The sequence below is a fragment of the Ruditapes philippinarum genome, unplaced genomic scaffold (genome assembly GCF_026571515.1).
Source record: "Ruditapes philippinarum isolate M1 unplaced genomic scaffold, ASM2657151v2 ctg2086_1_1_1_1, whole genome shotgun sequence".
Classification (NCBI taxonomy): Eukaryota; Metazoa; Mollusca; class Bivalvia; order Venerida; family Veneridae; genus Ruditapes; species Ruditapes philippinarum.
Genome location: NW_026862419.1, coordinates 1 through 19,198, shown reverse-complemented (window position 1 = coordinate 19,198; position 19,198 = coordinate 1). Strand labels below are relative to the sequence as shown.

At 31.2% G+C, this 19,198-nt stretch overlaps 2 protein-coding genes across 2 annotated transcripts in view; one reads left to right on the top strand and one right to left on the bottom strand.

The window, feature by feature from the left end:
• LOC132719018 (uncharacterized) overlaps positions 1 to 14,865 on the bottom strand; it is a 36,235-nt gene extending 21,370 nt beyond the window's left edge. Inside the window, exons 1-15 of the mRNA XM_060702753.1 lie at positions 14,729 to 14,865; positions 13,875 to 13,966; positions 12,783 to 12,905; positions 12,039 to 12,143; positions 11,575 to 11,712; positions 11,027 to 11,125; positions 8,378 to 8,470; positions 6,602 to 6,692; positions 5,815 to 5,891; positions 4,972 to 5,106; positions 4,041 to 4,178; positions 3,311 to 3,398; positions 2,014 to 2,105; positions 1,495 to 1,611; positions 82 to 225 (exon numbers count right to left, since the gene is read on the bottom strand). Of these exons, the coding sequence (XP_060558736.1) occupies positions 82 to 225; positions 1,495 to 1,611; positions 2,014 to 2,105; positions 3,311 to 3,398; positions 4,041 to 4,178; positions 4,972 to 5,106; positions 5,815 to 5,891; positions 6,602 to 6,692; positions 8,378 to 8,470; positions 11,027 to 11,125; positions 11,575 to 11,712; positions 12,039 to 12,143; positions 12,783 to 12,905; positions 13,875 to 13,966; positions 14,729 to 14,771 (1,575 nt within the window). The 5' untranslated portion in view covers positions 14,772 to 14,865. The remainder of the gene's footprint in view (positions 1 to 81; positions 226 to 1,494; positions 1,612 to 2,013; positions 2,106 to 3,310; positions 3,399 to 4,040; positions 4,179 to 4,971; positions 5,107 to 5,814; positions 5,892 to 6,601; positions 6,693 to 8,377; positions 8,471 to 11,026; positions 11,126 to 11,574; positions 11,713 to 12,038; positions 12,144 to 12,782; positions 12,906 to 13,874; positions 13,967 to 14,728) is intronic.
• Positions 14,866 to 16,656: 1,791 nt separating this feature from the next.
• Positions 16,657 to 17,795, top strand: LOC132719020 (beta-1,4-galactosyltransferase 4-like; the record flags this gene model as incomplete). The annotated part of the gene is made up of 1 exon (XM_060702754.1): positions 16,657 to 17,795. A coding segment is annotated over exon 1 (1,139 nt), but the record flags the coding sequence as incomplete, so codon positions are not given.
• Between the last annotated feature and the right edge of the window lie 1,403 nt (positions 17,796 to 19,198).

Below are 19,198 nucleotides of genomic sequence, written 5' to 3'. Positions count from 1 at the left end.
TTTAAACTCTTTCTACCGATTCCAAGGACGAAAACTGATGTCACAGATATACAATTATATTAAAACGTTATCTAAACCTACCGCTTGCTGTAGCTGTATTCCGGTAAGACGCGTGCATATTTCATAGACTGTGTTGTTCACCGTCTCAATACTGGCATTTTCCCCAGCCAACCCATCAAGTGAACGGATAAAAACCTTGCAAATTTCACATTCTGCCAGTCCTTTCTGTAAATTAAAATATTTCTATAATTTCTCTTTTAATTTTCACATTCAGTCTAAATAATCTATGAGTTATCGTCTGCTGTTTCGTATATTCGGATGGCGATAAGTTTCATGTGCGGTCGTGCAATCTAGAATTATATTCAATTTTAAGGATGATAATCGATATATTCGAAGAAAGATGGCGTATGGGTAGACTCTCAGTCTTATATTCTGTGGGTTGTAAGTTTGAATCCCTTTCATTTTCTACAAAATCCACATTATACTATTATAGAGCAATTTCTAGGTCCCCAAAGTATGGGTATGACATTACTCAGGAAAACCGAAACAAATTGTCACACAAATGCCATCTATACGTACGGATAATATACATGAGTAATAACATAAAAAAAAACTAGACGTTATACGTGTTAGGGTAAAGAATATTTGTAACAAAATAACGACGAATGAAACATAATATTTTAGAGTATTAAAGAACCTGCTGAGATACTTATCAATCAACAGATATTAGTGATTATACACCCAATTAATATCCTAAATGCATATCAGCAGATACATGTATGTGCATTCATAAAAATGTTCAACTCGATGTATTTCTGTATAAATTAACTTGGCCATTTTTTCATATTATGCATAAAATACATAATACTTATCAATAGAATAGGATATGATTCATGTAATATGTTCACATAGCCTGTACTTTGTACAGCAACTACATGTAGTTTAAGATACAAACTGGCAATAAAGAGATGGTAATGTTCATTACAACTGTAAAAATAAAATAAACAAAATGTCTTTGTAAGATAAGGTAGCTAAAGTCATCTTATATCAGCATAAAGAAATAATATACAAGAGGTTTTGTTTTATTTTGCACATATATCGATTATGTTGAACAGTCGAGACATTTATAGTATCTATAGACTTAAAGAAAATTCTAAAAGAAGCTTTCATGCAGTTGCTAACATACATTTATATTTGGCCATTTATCGTGTTAACCGGTGTTTTATCATGTTTCTTTTTTATAATGTATTTGTTGCTTATCACGTGAAGAAGAATAGTTATATGGGGGGGGGAGGCGATTGACAAACATTTAATAAAACTAAAACATAAATAAAAGATGGTGAACCTATATTTCCAATGAGAAATTTAAGTAACTCTAATGGAACACCAGTTCTTGATTTTTGTCTTGGAAAATAATAGAAATAACTGCGTTTTGTAGTTTTAATAAGCATTTAACAAATTAATATATAGGTAGCACATCACTATTTAACTTACCAAACCAGACTTTGCTGACTTCATAGCATCTTCCGCCTGATAGAGTAGTGAAGATTCCGTGTCAGCTGATCTACGGTGTCTGTTGTGACAAACATTGTTACAAATACCGTTCTTCACCTGGTCCAACATACATGTCAAATTATTATTATTATCAAATGACAATGATTTCTGTACAAAAATATCAATAATGCATACTCAATAAAAGAAAAACTTAAGTGATATAATCATGTATCACTTGACAAAACACTACAATAATTTCTACATCGTAGCATATAGTTATAAGTTATAGGAGTATATATTTTTGTATAATATTGAATTCTTAATTAATTTTATTGACAGAGACTGGTAACTTATTTAAAAGAAATCTTAAGTCAGAAAAACGTCACATGCTCAAATCCTTTTATGATTACAGTCATATGTACCACTAATACATTTTCATGAACATATTTAAGCTATTTTGTTAGTTTTCATAATGTTTTCCTAAAAGTATAATTTAAAAAAAAAGCAATTGGTACATACTCTAAAAGATTCAACCCCGGGGAGAGTTTCGACAATTTGTGCGCAAACTGTGCATTTTAGGTCTTCAATAGATACAAACGCTGATTCTGTTTCTATAAAACAAAACAAAAATGTAGTTTATAAACCGAAATAAGTGATATAAAGTGTAAGATAAACGAATGTTTTATATACAATTTGAAAACATAAAATCAAACCCTAATTCTGTAGTAACAAATCTCAACTAAGCAAAATTATAAAGCTTTAAAATTTGATACAAAAGCACATTTATAAAAATATCAAAACCAGTGTGAAATATGAACAATTATTTAATTCTATCCATGAAATATGGTGCTATATCAGTCAAATATATTTCATATTTTTTAAAAATAAATATGAAATAAAAACATGAAAGTGGGCGGAGTTAAAACTCATATTTATTTTAAGGGACTTCTTTCGCCATTTTGTTTGAAAAATCTGATAAATAAAAAACAACGTTTTGTTGAATTTTGCTTTGAAAACTATCTAGAATGATAGAAAATGGTCTAACTAAGAAAATTAATCCGAACACCAATATCTATAATTATCACATAAACCGCGGCGCAGGAGTGTAATAAAGCCATTTAATAAAAACGATATTACACTAGTGTAATAACACTTTGACGTGACGTCATTTGCGCTATATAGAAACATAGCGTTAAAGCGCGCTAATGTTAGCGTTACACTATGGGCGCGTCATTGAAAAATAACTCATTGTAACAGTTTACTGTTCTTATTTTACATATGTGATAAATAGAATATTATATTCGTGTAGATTTAATACTAAATTTATTGAGCTCGTTGAATAAAACAATATTATGCTCGCCTTAGGCTCGCATAATATGATTTTATTCAACTCGTTCAATAAATTTAGTATTAAACTACACTCATTAAATATCCTCTATTTCAGTTATTAACGCTATACAGACGTTTAAACAGTTGTTTACGTGACCTCACAATGTAGCGCCAAATATCGCGTGCAAAACAAGACGCAATATAAATTACTGCGCGCTGTACAATTGCAGTTGCGTAGCAAGCAATAGGGTTTGTAACCATTTTTCTTTGATAATGAAATTAAATAAAAAGGTTATTTTTTCGTTTTTCGTGAAATATGGTATATATTTTCACTCAACATGATAAAATGCCACATATTTTCATGTTTCGTGAAAATATATTCCATATTTCACTCAAACGAAAAAATATCCTCTTATTATATTATTAAGTATCAGTTCAAATGTGTGTAAGTTACATAGTTAATACTTAAACGTTAATTTAAACTTACTCTGACAAAAGTTCGAAGCAATACATGTATTTGTAGGGTCCAATCCATCAGCAAGAGCTTTTTCAAGGCTTGGTATAAACAAAGGACACTTTGTAAAGAAAAAATAAATTTAAATATAAATATATTGAGCATTACAAATATAAATAAAAACAAACGCGAGACGATTCAAGTATCAGTTTGTTGTGTTCTACAGAGATAATGGATGTTGAAATATGCCCCACGCCTTATGGAACGAGGATTTCTTAAACATTGTGCAACAACCAGTGCAAAAAGAATCTACATATACTAAATGCTGTTACAATAACACCATTTAGGTATAAGCACGATCCAAACAGAGGGTAAAGGTGAAGATAATTTGTCCTCAGTAATATTTCAAGCACAAGTACACACACAGGTGATAGCTATTTTCCTCGTACGAACAAACATGGCCCTGTGTGCGCACTTTTTATTTGGTACCAACGTGGTCATGTTTTCTTATGGATTTAAAGCTCTTTGATAATCAAATTTCATCTTTATAAATGTTATAGTTTATGGCATATGGCAAACATTAGAAAGCGATCTGTATCAATTTTGTAAACCTGTATATTTGCACGTGCTATGATAAAACGTTGTGTGTGGCTCAAGCTAGTTCAGTAAGTTCAAATACGAATATATATAACAAATGTACTTAGATAGTTACAGACAAGAAAAATATAAGATCTATAGTAAGGCTTAGCAATATCTCTCTCACCAAACTTTTTATATTGTCCGGTAGGTATGAGCATATTTCAAACAGAGTATTGTTGACTTGTGCAATTGATGCATTCGTTCCTACTGCTTCGTTCAGTAACTGAATTATGTATTTACAAATCTCGCACTTGGCATCCTCCTGAAGAAAAACAAAAACAACAACTAATATTATACCGAGTTAATCCATTCTTCGTCAAAATTAATGCTGATATCAACAAATTCAATATGGCAAAGCTTTTTTGTTTTGGTGTTGCGTAAGTTTCTAAAATTATTCTAAAATGATACTTATTTGTCATTTTCTCAACAATCTTTTATTTGCTTCTGTTGCCTTTTGGCAAATTGTACAGTTGCAGTACTGTAGTAGTTTGTATGGAAATTTTGAAATTAAAATACTACTCTATAAAGCTTTACTTTCGTCAGGAGAAAAGCCTATAACATGCTCTTTCTTCCTTTTTTTTTACGTTGCACCGACATATTATAGACCATATGGCTACTTTTGAGGAAGACCTTAGGTGCCCTTCCTTTCTTTATTTCAGACACGATTGGGCACCTGATTAGAACCACAGACGTTCTAACATGCTCTACATATATTCTCTAAATGTAATAAAATATGTGTTAGTCCTATCTAAAGAAGGCAAATGATATTCTTTAAACATACAACCAGTTAACTAAACAAACAGTCACAATACAATACATTTGACATAAAAGTTATCTGCTTAATTGGCTGGTGAAATTAGGTTGTGTTCTCTTTCTTTATTATGTATATTTCTATATATATATACTTTTTCACCAATATAATGGTACGTGTCCGATCGTGTTGTCCTATTTTCCTTATATTGAGCTGAGTGAGTATTTAACAAAAAATTAATCATCAAGTAGTAAAGAATAACTTCAAAAAGAAAGATTCAAGCAGGTAAGGAGTAAAAAAATACCTTCAAATTTTCCGATTCCTCTTCATCCAGGGTATAATCAATTTTTGGAATTAACTTGAGATTTTCGTGCATTTCAGTCTGAGTTTCTTCATAACCACATACATCTTTAAACTGATAGCAGATTCCTATACCGATCTATAAATAGACAAAAGAAGAAAAGATGTCTGTCAACAAGGAAACACAAATGTTTTTGTATAATCATCGCTATCATAGGTCAGTTCAATGTATAATAATCTAAACGTTGATATTGATGACGACAACAACGATAATGACCACAAAGAAAATGGTGGAGATGACAGTGAAAGTGACATAGGCGACGAAGATTGCATTGATACCATGACAACGTAATAAATTGGTGATTCAGTATTTCTGATACGCAGCTGTTGACATTGACATCAAAGCCATTGTTTTCTGAATAAAGATGAACTAAGCTATTCTTTTAAAGACATTAGTGACGTAGAAACAAGTTCAAATGATTACGAAACTAGTAATCAGCAAAGTGGTGCCAAAGTATCAAATATGACCAATTATTGCTTTAAGAGTATTCTAAAATACATAATTTCTTTGACAAATCAAATGGCAAATCTCATCAAATACATGTTACTGATATTTCAATTAGATCAAATATAATGTTACTTCCACTGTATGTGAGCTCATGAACCAATTCTAAATGCCTAACAAGGTTTTAATACACCAGTTTTTGATCATTGTTAAAAACAGTTTGATCAAATATTGAGACTTGCTCTTTTTGTAAATGATATAGCAATACAAAACTAATAATTATCTAACATGACCATCTTTATGGAAATGACTTTAAGGTTACTTGTGTCTCTCTTAATTTACCTCTCCTGCCATGGACTCCAATGTTTCCTTGCAGACGTCGCATGGGATGTATTGTGAACTGATTGGAACTTTTCCACCTTTGAAATTTAAAAAAAAAATTAATTAGAACAGTTTTACATTCTGTTGTCTTTTGTATTATTTTACTATATATACCATTCATTCCGAATAGCTTTTTTTATTCCTCATAAAGCAACAAGTTATTTCCATGTCATGCTCTGTGAAAATAATTTTATTTTTATTTATTGTACTACATAGAATATAGGAACGGAATTCCTAAAGAACGCCCCAAACGACGATATTGAACATGCTGCAGGCTCGGTTTGATTAAGCCTGTTCATGGACGGTACTGTAAAATGCAAGTTACACCCACTTCTTTTAGCGCTGGCTCATTTAAACATGAAAATGGTGAAATGTTGAATTTAGAAACCTCTGCAGGTAAAGTGATATACATTTTTGTATTATGTTAGTTTATGACAGTGGCTAACTACTGAGATCATCTTCAATTGCACGTCAAAATATACAGTAACTGTTAGTAACGGGATAGATCTGAATATAAAGATAAAATGCAGTAGATTGACTCAAACGGTGCATCACCAATTACCACAAGGAGCGCAATACCAGATAGGAGACATTTTTAAAATATTCTCTCAGAATTTTACAATTATAGTGTTTTTAAATTGTGTACGGCGTAACGATTTAACTTATATGGATACTTATTATGTAAATAAAGCTGATTGAAATTGTCACTAAATGAACAGAGAAAACAAAATTAAGAACAGCTTCTTACCATCATTACAGAGTTTCAGAAAATCACAAGCTTTGGTTGGATCTATTCCACCAAGTATTGCTTTAAGAATATCTGGCTCAACGTTTAAACACTGAAATTATAGGACGGTCAATCTAATAATGATTATAATATTAAAATGTATCTGTAAGTTATTTTAGATAATGTTCATCCTTGGACTTGAAATGGTTAAATAAATCATTGAAAAAAGGTCACAGATAACTCCCAAAACATTAAAACTTATTTCTGGAAGTGATGTTAGTTAAAATTGAAATAAAGACAAATATTTAACATATGTAATAGATAAATTAATAAGTGAGTTATTAAAATACCAACTGCCTTGAAAAATTGGAAAACAGACAAATATTTGTATGTAAATAATTTAGCGCTTCTGTCTAGCCAGGCAAAGGAGGAGAAGCTTATATATAAATTATAATTATATTTAATAACTTATTGCAGGTATTGATCACATAGTGCTTTATATATAAAGTAAATGTAAATAGCCTTGCTGAAAAGCTGTATCAACCATAATAAGTTAATCAATAATAAGTGTAATAATAAATAAGTGAAACATAACAATGCTTGACCGGAGAGTTAATTACAAATACAATTAACATTTTATTTGGCAAATAGTTAGTCATACAACAATGAAAAGCCTCTTTGTAAATTATCGTTTTTTGGTATATAGTTCATTGATTATCCATTTCTTTCCTTTGAAATCTAAAAGAAGTCTATTATAGTAACATTTATAATTATATTTTGGACATTGTGTTACGCTTACTTATTTTGGACATTGTGTTACGCTTACTTATTTAAAGAGAATATTGTAATAAAATGATATCCATATCTTTTTAGTCTTTGGTAAAATCGGGTATATTTGGCTGCAACTTAAAAAGGGTATATTTTGCTGCAACTTAAAATGGGTTTATTTTGTTGCAACTTACCATAAGTATAATTTTTTTTGCAACTTAAAAAAGGGTTTTTAAGTTTGCTGGGAAACTTGAAAAATTTGGGATTTTTTTTGCCGCAACTTAAATGGGAAAATTTTGGTCCCAAAAAAACCAATCTACGTTAAAAGGGGTCTTTCAGTTTTTCCCCAAAGGTTAGACTGTTTTCCAAAAATTTCCTAATTAATGGGTGGCGGCGAAGATCGGTTTTTTTTCCAAACAATTAAAAAATCAAACTCTTTCAAAGGGAAACTTACCCAAAAAATGACATTCCAAAACGTGGGGCCTTTTTAATTTTTAATTTTTTTAAAAAGACTAAAATATTAAATTATAGGTAAAAAATTTACCAAATTTTCATTTTTAAATTTACAATTTTTTTCGCAACAATTATAACTACGTGGATACGTAATTTAAAAGACAAAGTGATTTATAACTATGTCTGACAGTTAGAACAACGCATAACGTAGGACAATTTATCTTTCCAAACTAAGGAAGGCATAAAGAGCGTTTTTTTTTGTTTGCCTTGAAAGAGCTCGAAGAATGATTTTACTTGTACTTTGTTTGATCACTAGACTTCACTACCATAAAAAGTTTATTGAAACGTTGTTTTATCCTCATTAACGTAGTATCAATCATTTCCTTTTGTTTGCAAGTATAACCTGTTTACCTTATTTAAAGTATGTACGCGCACTGACTTGGATTTAGCCTAATTTCTCCAAGCTAAAGGATTCTTAAATGGAAGGAAGAAAGATGCTTTCATAAATAACATAACAAGTTATTTACATGTATACTAATACAAAGATAAATTCTAGACGTTTGACATATCACATACTTTAACTTCCGGTTTAGATTCAGATTCCTGTTTTCGTTGTAATTCAGATTCTTTTAAGCAAGATTTCTGTGAAGCACAAATACTTTCACTGTCCTGCAAAAAAGATATTTTAAATATTATTTGTAATGAACCAAATTCCACGGCATTGAAAAATAACCAAGAAAATTTGTATACATATCTTTTTCGTGTTGCTTTTATCCATTGAAACTATAATTTATGTGCAATAATATATCATTATTAAATGCATGCTTCTAACAAATGAAAATTCGGTGCCATATCTTAAAGCGCAATTACTGATAAGATGAAATTTGGCGTTTGTGAAGTGCTGATTTCTATATCAAATATCAGGCCTAATCTTATACATTTAAAAATAAATGTTTGTTCATTCTGTTTTAGTTGAAATACTATCCATAATCTGTATTTGATCTTAAAATGTTATGATACTTGAGAGTACTAATATACCGAATATAAACTATCAAAATGCATGGTACCCTAATACAGCTTGACCCCTAGACGTTTCATGAGCGAATATACATACGTTCATCATTGGATTTATTTAAGTGACACTAAGCTTCTTCATGTATCCACTAGAAATATACATAAATATCATCTGGATTTAAGGTCGACTTTTTGATTTTTAACATTTTTATCATCATAACATACACTAAGAAAGTGGTCATCTGATTCTCAACATAATATTGATCTTAAGGAAATAAACCTTTTTTAAACAATTTCAAAGACACATGTTCGAAGTTGGGTGTTCAAATATTGAAACCCAACAATATGCGACATACTTCAATTTTCCAGAAATTGTGGCCCTTAACAAAACAGTGTCAAATAATTTATTTCAATCCTTCAAAATACTCACCACCATGTGATATACAAAGTTTTATTATTTTAATCCAACTTTAAAATGCGTTTTTATAAAAAAAATTGTGGTAAACAGTTAAGACACTGACAAAAAGCCAACCGAGGTTGTTTCGCGTTTGATATTTTTCTTCCGACAAGGTGTTTTTTGAGACTCGGAAATAGGAAAAGTCTCAAGGGGCAAAATATTTTGAATGAATTTGGGGGATATCGACAACTATTTAGTCTTTCAAATATTATCGTTCGGTCGTCAGTTGCTGGTCGACGGTTTTTGAAATATTTCTTTGATTTATGAAGTACCTTGCCTTTGCAAAACTTGGCATTTACATATTTACCCTTTGGTACGGCAATTTGAATAGCAGGACCTTATTTGGTAAAGTAAATTACATACATGACATTTTTGACGCTCATGGTGCGTTTTCCTATGTAATGTATTAGACTTCTTTTGGTTGCCGATATCTTGTTATGTATCTTTCGCTTTGGCTCATAAAAGTGAACCCACAACTCATTGCCAGTGATGATGTTTGCGAAAGAACGATTGTTGTATTCATGGAACTGTTTGGAGATTCTTACCCAAGCAAGTTTTTTACTCTTTTGTAAGGAGATGGGGTATCCATCTGGTACTTATCCTTCTCATTTTTAAATCGAATTGTATGAGCGGCTTCAGATACCAACACATTTAACTATATACCTAGTTGTGAATCTTGCATCTGTAGCAATCAAATCCTTTACTTTTCAACCACATTTGGCGAAGTTTTCGGACGACGTGCAAGAGGTGCATCTTTTACCGAATCCACACCATTTTTAAATTTCTTTCACCATCGTGTGACATATGGGAAAAAAAAGTTCATTGTTCCCATAAACACGAAATATTTCAATAAATATGTATTTCGCATGTATACCAAGAATGCAGCGGTTTTTGATATAGGACCGTATTTGGTCATTTTTCCAACCATTTAAGCTTTAGTATATGCTAGTGGATAGCGTTAATCGAGCTATTGTCAAAGCTAGACTGAACTGATTTACACATTTATTGTATCAATCAAGCGCTTACACAACCAACTATGTGATACATGTACATAGTTTGTGCAAAACGTGGCTAAAAGCGAGATATTGGCCTAGTTGCATTCATATTTGAACACCCCTCGTATATACACGTGAACATATGTAATATAACTGATACTGCTTCAACTATTCATAGTTATTGACTGTATAGTGACTGCTCTTTTTTTGTTTGTTAACATATATTTATTGATTTTTGTTTTTGTTTTCCTGTGTTCTGAAAGACTTAATTTACACTATGTGTCAAAGAGTAGTCATTCTGCTTTATAAAATATTTAAAGTTATTTCTTTAAAATAAGATAGTCGAAAGGGTTTTTTATTCATTGTAAAATTGCTCCAATTGATTTCCAATCAAATTCAAACATATTGACAAATTTTATCATCACCTGTCATCGTATTACTATTTCGCAAATAAGTCAACGCCCCTGTTCGAATTGCGTGTGTACATATTTGACATTAGGTCAGGTGTTGTGAACCTTTGTCCGATGACTTTCGCAAGTGCTGCGTACATGTTTTAATTTCACTTTTGATATGAATATCAATGGTTTATTCTGCATCATAAGAGCAAAGTTATGCCTGTTATCAGAAGGCATTGTGATTTTATCTTAAATCAAATCATCTTTGATACAATGTTCACCCAGTTTTAACTTTGATCCAGATAAGAGACACAATCAAAGGCCAAGTTCAGGGTTTTCACGCTTCTCATTTAAAATGAAAAAAAAAATACGTACGTGAACACAGCGTCGCAAACTTGCAAACAACTCCAGGTTCAAATCCATTTGTAAGTCCCTTTAGAATGAGGGGTTCAATCTTAATACACTAAAAAAACAGCAAGAAAGTATATACGTATTAATATATGGATATTGACGTCAATCACTGATATAACATATTTAGACATTAAATATTTCTGCATCTATTGAAACATTATATTCAACTTTCTAACTGTCCATTCTTTACAAAAATGGAAAACATAAACATATTATTCCACGCAGACTGTAACCTAGGTTTTTTACGTTATATATCGTTTTTTCTCTTTTCCTTTTTTGGTTGTTGTTGTTGTTCTTTCATATAAAGATCTATAATCTCGCGTTATTTACACATACACTAGAACACAAGACTAAATTTGATTCATTTGCATGAAAAGTGTTTTCATTCATTCGCCGTTATTTTTCTCATAACATAAATATTTAAATTGAATATGCGTTTTATACACGTGTGCGTCTTATACGCTAATATTAACAAAATGTAGGAAAAATAATTGTACAGACCACATCTTTTATTTGATCAGGAAGATCATTACAGAACTTTTCAAGTGTATCATTAATAGCTGCTGATGATCTGTTCTGTTTGATTATTTTGTCAATACCAAGAACTGCCAGTTTACATAGCTCACATTCTAGAGGGTTCTACAATATATATCAACATGTGTTTTATATTAAATGCAAAATATATAATGAAACGTAAGAAAATATTCATATCATTGTCTAAGATTTTTTTGTTTGGTTTGAAACATTATATCACACAGTATTAAATAAAAACATTAATAATAAATAAATAAACAGTTTTTGTATCTGAAATGCACATTTGTGTCGGGAAGAAACAGCGCAAATGTTACTGTGTAAAACTTAATAAAAGGCTAAATGCTCTTAATATATATTATTTGTAATGTATATATGCAAAGTATCCAACATAAAGCGCGTTTCATAATTCAACGTAAATTGTTAACACTTACGCCGGATGGATTTTCTGTTTCTTCCTCTTGCTCAACTTCCGGTTCCGGTTGTTCATTATTTGACGGACAAACGTCTGTCAGACTTTGACAAAACTCGTGTGGTGTCTACAACATTAAGAACTCACTGATAAAAACATAAATGGGCTGCATGGATCAATGGTAAAGTGTTACATTCTCAACACATTCGCTTCTCACATGTCAAGAATATCATTATCAAGATCGTGAGAAGTTATACTAGTACACTCTTAATATGGGAGAAAAACGTACAGATTTCATATCATGTTTATAAAGCGTGTGTCAATATATAAGGAACGTTTTAAACCAATGTTTTATAAACACTGCCAACATAAATGTGAACGCCGTTGATTTTATGCAAAATCTTGCGGAAATCAAGAACAATGTACAGTTGTAGAACGCCTGCTGTGATTCATAAGAATCGCGCAATAATTCTTAGCTTAGTTAAATGAAAGAGAAATTGTTTAAGGCCAATCATGCGAAAGAAAAGCTTCTAAAGTTCTTGGTAAAAAACAAAGACTCAGCACTGACAAGGTCCAAAGCAATAGTTTAATCCGTAAAAAAAGAGCTTTGCCCGAGACTTCAAACGCTCGGTCATACCCCAACCTTAAATTAAAGTTTATTAAAGTTTCAGACTTGTATAAGAAAATTTAATGTTATTAAAACGTCCGCTAAAAGCATGTAACTGTGACAGTTACATTTTTGCAACACATTATACAATGTACTTACCAGATCTTTTATCAGTTTGTTGAAAAGACTTCCTGAATGTTCTTTCAGAAAGCTATTGCAGACGTCTTTTTCTTCTGATGGTAGCTTTGCGCAAGCGTCGTTGACATAGCTTGATATCGAACCCTTTAATAAAACAAATATTGAACAAGAGGGGAACATGATAATAATTTTATACTCCCCCTAAGTATACAAGGTTAAGTATATGTAGAAACGTTCAAAATCATATTTAATGTTAAACAAGCAAATGATCGGTTGAGAAGTGATTAAAATTCGATCAAATTGGATGAAATTGATATCTTATATTATTTGGAATAAAATAACCTGAATGTTTGATTTTTATACGACGAAAAATCAGACGCATTTTAATTTGAAAAAAAAAATTATAATACGCAATACTGACTTTGTTTATCTGTTTTTGTAGATCGACATCATTCTTTATTTCACGTATTCATGAAAGATATTTTATCTAAGTTTTAACCTATATCAACTAATCCTAGGTTTATTTTAGTGAAGATTTGAGTAAAATAATCTTGCCTATCAACGCTAGAGACAGTCATATACTTGTACCCCTGACCTTTACTGATAGCCTGTTAGATATATGCATTTGTGAATGATGAGTAAAAAACTAATTGCTTGCCGACATCAAAGAAATATTCAAGTAAATATCAAGCTATACTCTTTTTAACTTATCAGTAAAAGTTAATTTATTTTGGGGGAAATCGAGTAAATTTAAAAGAAAATAATTTTAAGGTTATTTTACACAAACGCAGTAAGAAAGTTATAAATCTGTAAGTTATTAATCCGGTTACTCGAAAAGTGCATGCGGTTGGTTTTGCTTTAATGTTTTTTTCTGAAATATTGAATCTTTAAGCATATATGGTGGATCAGTAGGTGATAAAGATTTTAAGTTGACCAGTTCTATCACAAACTTAGAGTAACCTGTTTCAAGCAGGCAATATTTGTTGATTTTATAAAGTTCCAAAATGCATTAATTCCAAAAGATTAATACAAAACTACTGTAAATAATCATGAAATCAGGAAATTTAAGGAAGAAATGTTGTGGCTATCTATAAATAGCATTGTTCGACGAACCTGTGTTTGTTGTGTTGTTAGAAGGTCTTGGACCTCCCCGACTAGTAAATGGCACACTTCACATGGCCCGACTTCAGAAACTGCTGGGGCTCCTGTTTCATACAAAAGTGTAGATCTACATTTATCATATACTTATACAACTTATGCAAGGCAATAATATATTTATTCTTATCATTAGCGTTTTCAATGTCACAAAATTAATGAAAACAGTGTCTTAATATTTACTTGTGGAAACAGAGAGTGTTTTTTTTAATTAGCCATGCTCTATAAACCAGTATTGCTTAATCGATAATTACATATATTTGCCTCATTTGTAAACATGCCAAAAATCTATTCGTGAATAAATACTTCCTGGATATTTTAAAACCATTGTTTAATGTGAAAGAAATAAGCACATTATTCAAATATATGTTAATATTTTGAAGTGGCATTATGTACATTATTTCATTGTCAAGTTGAAATGAATCAGTAATATAATTTTTTAAAAGATTGATTGGTATAATGGTGATTGACCAATGATTGGTTATGCAAAATGTGTATGATACAATTTAAACACTACTAAAGTAAAAAAAAACAAAACAAACAACTTCTCCACTATTTTTAGGAATTTAGCGATATTTATAGCAATTTTCATTGGTGACATTGAATTATTGATTTTTTTATAGTTATACATAAAGTAAATTGAACTACATTACGGCTAAAAATCTATTATATATATATAAGTGTCCACTGACTTTGTATACTTGGATGGACATAATGTCACTTTATTTCATTTTTTTTATTATATAAATAAGAATGGACTCGTTCAAACTTATTCAAATATGATATGAATGTCAATATACAAAAATGCATACCGATAGTTATTCCAACAAGCAATATTAAAATTAAAATCCGCATTTTTAAACACAGTGAAGTAGAATCACTTGATTAAAATGACTGTGAGGTAAATGTAGATATATTTATATCTATATCTTATATACATGATAACAATTGTTATCATATGATTGCAACGTGACTGGAAATTGATAAATAAGTTTAAAAGCTAATACTTAATTTGATTTGATTTTGAACATTTTTCTTTTAATCTTTAACCTGTTATTTCGAGTTAACATTTTGAATGATTTATTTGACAGTCCCTAAATTCTTTTCTTTTTCATTCAATTTTATTCTTTTTTACTCTATTCAATTTTGTTCTGTTTTGATTTCTTCTGTTCTGTTCTGTTCTGCGCATCTATGTTCAGTCTGTTCTGTTCTTTTCTGTTCCATGCTACTAAAAACTAGATCCATGGAACCACATGTCGCATGAAAAAGGTAAATCAATCGATCATGAAGTTCTTGTTAACTGAGAATGGTTATTGTCTTAGGCAATACCCGCCATATTTGATACAGATGTTGGGAGCAGCTTTGCAATCAATTAATATTTATCTAAAACTCATGATAACGGTTGAAATAAAAGGTACGCAATTTTATCACATGACGTCACTTGTTTTTCAATGTAATGAACCATTTCGCATTGTTTTTTAAATTTTACTACGCACGTTATATTCAAAATGATTGTGTTGTTTTGGGCGGTTTCTGGCAATATAATTCCTAAGTCCTAAGATTCTTATATCAGTTATTACATTTGATACTGCATTAAACACGACTTAGAAATCCTAGACTAGTTAAATTCATCACAGAAAATATATCTATAGAAAATTCAGGTAGCTTCCAATTTCTAAAATCAAACTAGGAATACCTAAAGGAGCCATAATATAGGTACGGGCAACTAAATGAATATGATTTTATAGTGTTTAAACTTTTTTTTCAATTTCAGAAGGCATGAGTAAAACTGAAATAAATTGAAATCATGTCATTTTAAGGTCTTTTTTGATAAACGTTTAAAAATAAAAAAGTAAATGTAAAGTCATTTTTACCATAAATGATTTTTTGAGAATCGATTGCTGAAATTACATGTGACTTTTGTAGATTAAAGAACTTTGAAAGATCTCAGTTTAAAAGTATAATATGGTAGATAAAATGTTAATGATTTTTAGAAATATTGAAAAAAAAATGTTTGTGATATAATGAAGTGAACAAAAGCATAAAAAGTAACCATTGTATTATTTAAAAATACAAATAAAACATTCTTGGGTCAGTTTTCGACCACAGTTAAATTATTCATATTTATTTTATTTATATAACAGTTGAACATTTGTTTGCGGCCAATTTCTATTGCTGTAAGGTTAAACTCTTTTTTTTGTTGTTGAATTTATAGGTCTTTGAGCAAACTTGATTATTGGTATTTAGGACAAACTATATTTAATGATATGTATTATTTTTCTATTATCCAGTTTTTTATTCTCACTACATTGGCACACTGTTTAAATGAGTTCCGCGCTATTTGTAATATATTTCAAAATATGGATGTCAAATATACTGTGACAAAGTGGTAATAAGTACAAACCCGGGCTTGTTTTCAAAGTTATAATTGATTCGATGTAATAGTGGCTGGTTAATGGGAATAAACCAAAGTTTTTGCAAGAATTGATTCATAAAGCCAGAAACGGTCTGTGTTTAACCGTATGGAAGTAACGAAATTGATGTCGTTGTATGCACTAAGAAAATTGTATAGAAAATATAACGGTTAAATGTTCTCCTTCATGTGACAGCCACTAATCTTCATGGCATATACTTCAGGATTTGTGTATAAATAGGCAATAAAATGAAATTAAAAATGTCTAAAATATATCTCATGTTCATGTGGATTTTAAGTGTTTGTCTTATTTCTACCATGATCTATATGACAAGCGTTTGTCAGACACAGATTAACTCCATAGAAGAGCGCAATGACATATGGAATAGCCGAAAGTTAGAAAATTGTTCCGTGAAACAGAAGACCGTACACACGACTGATACCCCAGCCTATAACTATACAACATATAGAAATTCTTCAAATGGAAACTTTTCATTAAAACTAGTATGGCCTGAAAAACAAAATCTCGCAATTTGCAAAATCAAACCTAAACTTTTGGCTGGCCGAATTGAAATGTCCTCATCAGTTACAGCAAAAGATGTCATGAATGCAAAGGCTATAGCGAAAGTAAAGTATGGTGGAGTTTATAGACCACCAGATTGTCGCTCGTCACAGAATGTAGCCGTAATAATTCCCTATAGAGATCGTCCGGACCAATTAAAAATTTTAGTTAATCATTTACACAATATGCTACAAAGACAAAGAGTGTTTTACGGAATATATGTTGTAGAAATGGCCTTACCCGTTCAGTTTAACCGCGGTATCCTAGCAAACGTTGGGTTTCTAACAGCCGGAAGTATCGTGAATTACACGTGCTATATCATTCATGATGTAGACCTTGTACCAATAAATGACAACAATTTATACAGATGTAGTGAGTACGGACCAAAACATATGGTCACACAAAATTCTGCATTTGAAAATGGAAAGCTTCCGTACTCTGGATACGTGGGTGGGGTAATAGCATTTACTACTTTGCAATATGCCAAAATAAACGGGTTTTCCAACCTCTATTTCGGATGGGGAGGTGAGGATGACGATATGTTTAAAAGAATCCGTGCTAGAAACATGACTCTTCAACGCCCTCCAGATCATATTGGAGTATTCAGGGCTCTAAAACACACACAAGATTCTTCCAATCCACCCAATCCACATCGGGAAATGTTACTAAACCAAGCGGCATACAGAATTGATATTGACGGAATGTCCTCAATTAATTACAACCGGAAGTCTCTCGAATTTCGAACTCTCTACACGTGGATTCTCGTAGACTGTATCGAAGCCGAGCTTTTAGAAATGTATCCATTCTTAAGAGCTGACTCAAAGTTAATGTCAAAGAAAGTCAAGCAAAAAAGACACCATTTAACAGTTATACAGTCAAAAGATGGCGAAATTAGGGAGAATAGGTTTGTTTATCCAGGTAGAGTTCAAATAAATTAAATAAAATTTAAATAAATTTGGCACTCTTTAAGTTTATTTTTCTTTAGGGCTAATAAATAGGGATTTGCAAGCAAATCAGATGTACTAATAAAATGTGTGTGAAAATACTAAATTAAAATGTTAATGCAAACTTAGTGTTTGAATTATAAGATGGCTACAAAGTTTTTGCATATCTCTTCGCATGAACATAGATACTATTGAAATTTGTGATTTATGAACATTTGATTTGCCACTGATTACAAAAATACCGTTTATTACAGATGTGTGAAGTTGGCGGCCTAGCGGCCTAGCGGCCTGGCGGTGTGAAGTTGGCGGCCTAGCGGCCTAGCGGCCTGGCGGCGTGAAGTTGGCGGCCTAGCGGCCTGGCGGCCCAGCGGCGTGAAGTTGGCGGCCCAGCGGCCTGGCGCCTAGCGGCGTGAAGTTGGCGGCCTAGCGGCCTGGCGGCCTAGCGGCCAAAAATTTTAATGTTGTAAAAATGTTTTTTAACAATAAAACGGCATTTAATGAAGTTTTAAAGATAATTATTGTTATTTAAACGATATATCTAAAGAAAAAATCACTTTCAGAGATTTTTTTAATTTTGTCATTTTTTGTGAAGTTGGCGGCCCAGCGGCCTGGCGGCCTAGCGGCCAAAAATTTTAATGTTGTAAAAATGTTTTTTTAACAATAAAACGGCATTTAATGAAGTTTTAAAGATAATTATTGTTATTCTCTTTCGCTGCCAATTTTCTGAGAAAACGATTGTCCCAGTGCCAAATAAATAACAGACAATTCCAGGAAATATAGTGTATATAGTGTATATACAAAACTAGCCCTAAAATACTTATTTGTTGATAGATTTTGATGAAACTTTCAGGAAATATTGTATTTATGTTACTCTTTATGATGATACATTCCAAATATGTAAATTTTGAGAATGTGACCTTAACCTTGACCTTGCCTGACCTTAAACGACAAAAATTAGGTATAATTTCATTTATTGTCATTTCTCGGTATACCAAACTCTTCAAAACTCTTCAAAAGTTGTCTATATTTACAGTTATCTTCCTTTAACATAAAAAAGATACTAATATAAATATATAGCCTTCTATTACACATTTGCAATCATTAAAAGAACGTCTGTAGTTGAATAGCGAGTCGCCATTTTGTTGCTGCCAATTACAAAACAAGTTTCACTCGAAAAAACTGCTTCAAAATCGATAAAAATGACTTTTTTTACATTGATTTTTCTTCACTTCCGCGTTTAATAACGTAAAACAGTCTATTTGCCGTAAAGTAGTCTAGATGTCGTTAAAATGAGTGTCGCAAAATGAAAGTAAACACACGTGGCAAAACATGTGACATCTAGTCGCCGATAGGCGACATTGGC